The following is a 5,602-nucleotide window of genomic DNA, read 5'->3' as shown; positions in this document are numbered from 1 at the left end:
TTAGAATTCATCATGCTTAAAAAAAAAATCATAAGTTTATAATCATTTAAATGAAATTCAAGTCCAATTATGACAGGAATTATTTTCAAACTCATATATTTTGTAACTTTCGGAAAAAAGACATATCGTCTCATTTCAAAAGGCAGCGGTTTTAGGTGGTTCGTCAAACAGACACGTTTTTTTTTACCCAAAATAACATGTAAGTTTATTTTGATTCACAATATAAACTGCCCTGTGCTGTAAATCAACGTTTACATCTCAGTTTATTTTGCAATCTCAGGACGGCGTCAAAATGGCCACAAATAAAAAGTATGTCGTTGCGGAAATATTAAAATATATGTAAGAGAACTTTAAATTTATTTACAGTAGCAGTTCCTTTCATAAAATAACATGACTTGTACCTGACAAACGTAAAAATGGGGCCCGAGTGGTTAAGGTCATTGACGTCCAACCACTTGTCCCTAATGCTGTGGGTTCGAATCCCGACAGGGACTTGGATTCTTTCATGTGAGGAAGCTATCAAGCTAGCGTACGGAACGTCGGTGTGAAGTGACCTAAAGTGCGCTGTGAAGTTTACTGCACTTTGGGGTCGACCCAAAGTGCGTTTGAACCCAATGTGCAGTGTAACAGTGCGTTAATATGTAGCATATCAACGCACTTTGGGGTCAATTTCTTGATGTTGACCCCAAAGTGCGTTTGACCGTAAAGTGCACTGTGAAGTTTACCGAACTTTGGGGTCGGACCCCAATCAGGGTTATAAATGAAAAAGGGAGACAAAAGAAAAATACTTATCTATTGAGAATTGAATTTCAAATGTATATTTCTAGAATACGCTTTCTAGCGTCAATATTACATTATATAGCAGCTCAAAACCTGGATATTTAGGTTCATAAAAGAAGAAAACAATTAAATCAAATATACTTTTTGTTAAATGACAATTACAGTAAAAATAACTATGAGGACGTTAAAAAGTAAAAAAATACTACTTTTAATCATGATTTTAATATGAATTTACATCTTGCGACATTTAACGGTAGTGTTGCGACATTTAACGGTAGGGGAAATTCGTGCGACATTTTACGTTAACATTGCGACATTTAACGGCAAATGATTTTGCGACATTTAGCGGCGGTTGCGACATTTAGCGGCAATGGTGCGACATTTAGCGGTAAGTGCGACATTTAGCGGCGTTGCGACATATAACGGCGCCACAATGAGTTTAACATATGTTTGTTGACACATGTTTTTCTTATGGTCCTGTTTAACATATATTAATCCTACATATGAAAAACATATGTTCTTAAACACATATGTTTCAAAACAAATGAAACACATATGTTTTACATATGGAAAACATATGGTGTACCTAACATACAGCAAACATGTGGTGCATTTTTACCAGTGTAACTTTATATGATTTTAGATGAACAGGAAAATCAGTGCGGGTCTCTTATAGAGTTGTGTAGTGTGTATAAGTATTTCTATAATTAAAGCATATATTTAATCGAAGTCAATATTTTCTCTCAAGAGCAATCTTAGCTTCTCATTGTGTGTTTTATAAAAGTCCGATAAAAGTAAGTTTGTCGCGGGCAACATACGACCAGTCATTTCATACTTCTTTATGTTTGTATTTTTCTTTCCAAAAGAACAAATAGTGGTCAAAGTTTCTTCTGATGGTATTTCTGAAATTGTAATTATACATTTATTGATGGTTTCTTGTATGCGTATGTTATATGAAACAATACTTATTGTTATACACTTATATTTATACTATTTCATATTGATAGAACAAAGTACTACAATAATGATTATAAAAAATCCTAAGCTATAGAGTGCACATTCATTTGTGAATCTGATTCAATTTCTATTGGCTATGTTGTTTTCTACTCATTATGAAGACAGTTATTCAAAAATGAGGAGGACCACAATTGATACCAGTCACGATGATTTAATTATTGATAAAATTTAAATTGAGATTAGTTAAATGTTATAAAATATCATAAATTACATGCACTACATACCGATATCTAAAAATCTAAAGACATCTGTTAGAACAGTTTTCATATTGGTAGAAAAATTGTCTGTCTTTACTATCTTAACCTGGCTTCGCGAAAAGACACGCAAGTAGTCTTCTATGTACACATGGTAAATTGAAACCTCCAGTCGAATTCCCTTGTGAAATAATGTTTGGACATTAACAATGATAAACAATTATAAAGATAAATTACAGAAATAATTGTAATCATCTTCATAGAATTTTTTACTTTTCGGACTGATATCTTTTTATGTAAATAATAATTTGTGTATTGATTTACAACTATTACTTTTGCTAAACTTCTTACTCACTTCATAAAAATCGTTGCTTGATTTTAATTCAAAAAACCTAATAAGTCATAAACACAAATCGATTTATTTATTTGCATTGATCTGATAAAAAAGTTTATTGTTTTTTTTAAAAATTGTTAACAATTGTTATTTTCTGAAATACTGAAGATTTTTAATGTCACCGAAAGTTCATATGAGCCGCGCCATTACATAATCAACATAGTGCGTTTGCGAGCAGCATGGAAATAGACCAGCCTGCGCATCCGCGCAGTCTGATCAGGATCTATGCTGTTTGCTATCAGTTTCTCTACTTGTTATAGGGTTTTGAAGCGTACAGCATGGATCCTGATCAGACTGCACGGTTGCGCAGGCTGGTCTGTATCCATGCTGGTCGCAAACGCATTACGTTGTTTTAGTCATGACGCGGCTCATATGTAAATACAACATTTATGACTTATACATTTGTTGTTCAAAAAATAAATAAGCATAAATAAATAAAAAAAAAGATTAAATTTGATTTAAAGTAAATTAACTAAAGACATTAAAATATTTATAAACTTCCACTGTACAACTAATACCATTTTTCTAGCTACATCAAAGTTATTCAAGTTCGTATCAATAAATTTACCCGTGTCCTGTCTGTCACGATAACATGGTTTTTACAATACATAATTATTTGCACAAATTTTAATTTAATATCAATAAACATTTATTTTTGAAATGTACTCAAATAAGATGCACTTGCAAGAGTGTAACATACCAAGACGATAATATGACGTTGTTTATTGTATGTTGGGTTTTATTTGCTAAAATTTCTTTGAGAATTTAAAGTTATCAATGAAAGACGCATCATTTTTTTTTAAAGAAATGAGTATGTGAGTAAGTGTTGTGTAGCATACAGTTTTAAGATCTAAATATAAATGTGACATATAACGTACCTCGTTGACATAAAAATATGAACAGTAACGCAGACAATGTTTCTTTAAACAAAACCAGTGTCTCTGTATGGCGGCTTTGATCTTTGCGTGAAAATCGTCTGCACTTTTTTTCTCCTTTTTTCGAAAATACAAATACTCAGAATAGATTCTGTAAAATAAAAAAAATAGTGTTATTATTGGTATATGGTGTTATATAGGCAATTTTAATAAGTTTAATGTGCAACAAAAATGTAAAGAAATGATAGACACTTCATTATTGTTATTTCCTTTTAAAAATATACTAGAACTATTTTTTCTTCAAAATCACAGAACAATGAACCTTTCAACTGGATGTCTCAACAAAAATATGACTTTTGTGTTTGGATTCAGGTTGTATATGACATCAGCAAGAGTATATGGAGGGTTGGTTCCTTTTTTACCAGTCCAATTCATTAGCAACATTTTGTTGTCCCAATATGTAGCACTGAAGTCACCTAAAAGAATACCGCAGTAATTAAGTGACAATGCATCTATAAGTCTATAAGTTATTAAGGCAAACCAATATTCTTTATTTCGTTTGTTTTTTAATATTATATCGATGGCATAGTGTTATTAGGGGACAAGTGTTACTTAACACTACATAGTATAGGACATGTATCTATCTAGTTCCCGTCATTGTGCATACTGTACGTCACATGACCCATAATGAGGCTTTGACAACCGGTGATAAGTAAAAGTAGAAAATAATTAAATGGAAAAATGGAGATATCTACCACATATCAACTTTTGTTGATAAGTGTATTCAGCATGGCATGCTATGCTTTAAGGGTATAGGTACATCCTTTTAAAATTGAAAAGTTAGTTGAAATTTATACAAAGCTTACAGATAAAAATATATAACAGACATTTTAAAATCATATTAACCATTTATCATTGTCATTCTTGTTAACGAATTACACTGAAAGTAATATTATATTTTTTTATGTTGTGTAAACTCTAGAAAATAACGTAGCTAAGATAAAGTTATTTTGAATTTGAGATTATTATTTTTTTTATTATTATTTTTTTTTCAACAAGCGCTACGACATATCTATAAACAGTAACATTAATATTGATAAAGTCTTTAAGATAATTGGCATTAGGCTTGAGATATCCAAGATTTAACAGTGCTTGTTCTCTTTCAATCTGTTTATGACCTCTTTTTATAATTTACTTCCGTTAAGGACTACGTTTATTTGTTCAGTCATTGTATAAATTGTGTAATTTCAAGTTGAAGATTTGCCCCGATTTCGTAAAGCTGTTCTTTATATATACATGTATGATAAACATGTACTAGTAATACAAGAGATATATGTAAAACTGTATCACCTTACATAATTACATTCGTATTATCAGCTAACACATATTACATATATGACAGTTTAATGTTTACACGATTACATTTTTATACAATGTATCACATAAAGTCGGTTTGTAGCAGTCAAACATATAAAAATAACAGACTGATTTTGCACCCAGATTACATAATTATGTAACAAATATAATAAATGTAACAAATGATAAAGTTGTGTTTACATGATAATATTTTCATTGCAAACATAAAAAAAGTCAATTATAACAATCTGATTTCGCACATAACAAATAATGATAAAGTTGTGTTGACATCATTACAATTTCACTGCAAACATAAAAAGTCGTTTATAGCAGTCTGATTTTGCATCCAGATTACAAAATTATGTAACAAAATCAATAATGATAATGTTGTGTTTACATGATTACATTTTCATTGCAAACGTATAAGCGTCGTTTTTGTTGTGTTTTTTTTTATTGATTAGTTATTGTATCAGTTAATTTCATTCGCATATCTATTTGATATCGAAGCGTTTTAAGAATTCTTAATGTTAAAATTGTCATGAATATTTAGTTGTGTTCCATTTGATAAAGCATTTAATATAACATAAATTTAATAATGCGTAGAAGAAAAATATGAAAATCAAATATCATTTATAACTTTCGCTTTAATTTACATATTTGGTATTTAATTTGTACTTTATAAAATAATAATTATTATTATCGTTATCATTATCAAAATAAAGAAAAATTTACTTTATTTAAAACAAATCTGGAAATGAGATGATCATTCGAAAGCAATTGAACAACAATATTATAAATTATGAAAATTGCAGACTCGGTTTGATTGTTTCTGTTCGTGACAGAATTTGTAAAAGTACAATATCTTTAATGCCTCCCCAGCAAAAGCTCAAAGGGTATTTTATATTCAAAGCGGTATTCAATTTTCAACACTAACACTTAATATTAATAGACAATTTAGTAGAACGTAGACATTTAATTTCATTCTA

General features: G+C 29.9%; 1 protein-coding gene across 1 annotated transcript; it reads right to left on the bottom strand.

The window, feature by feature from the left end:
* Positions 1-1,388: 1,388 nt before the first annotated feature.
* LOC132719678 (carbohydrate sulfotransferase 15-like) lies at positions 1,389-4,489 on the bottom strand. Its single transcript, XM_060703493.1, has 5 exons — positions 4,456-4,489; positions 3,583-3,736; positions 3,264-3,411; positions 2,022-2,172; positions 1,389-1,682 (listed from the first exon to the last, which is right to left on the bottom strand). Exons 1-5 carry the CDS (start codon positions 4,487-4,489, stop codon positions 1,501-1,503), a joined length of 669 nt encoding a protein of 222 aa, XP_060559476.1. The 3' UTR covers positions 1,389-1,500.
* Between the last annotated feature and the right edge of the window lie 1,113 nt (positions 4,490-5,602).

This window comes from Ruditapes philippinarum, unplaced genomic scaffold (assembly GCF_026571515.1).
Source record: "Ruditapes philippinarum isolate M1 unplaced genomic scaffold, ASM2657151v2 ctg2668_1_1_1_1, whole genome shotgun sequence".
Taxonomy (NCBI): Eukaryota; Metazoa; Mollusca; class Bivalvia; order Venerida; family Veneridae; genus Ruditapes; species Ruditapes philippinarum.
Note: the sequence above shows the minus strand (reverse complement) of the source record. Positions and strands in the feature narration are given on the sequence as shown.

Coding starts and splice junctions, on each gene's coding strand:
- LOC132719678 (XM_060703493.1), bottom strand. CDS start 4,489: ATGACTGAACAAATAAACGTAGTCCTTAACGGAA. Junction 2,173..3,263: donor CATATTTTTATGTCAACGAG/GTACGTTATATG, acceptor TTATTTCACAAG/GGAATTCGACTGGAGGTTTC. Junction 1,683..2,021: donor CTTTAGATTTTTAGATATCG/GTATGTAGTGCA, acceptor TTACAATTTCAG/AAATACCATCAGAAGAAACT.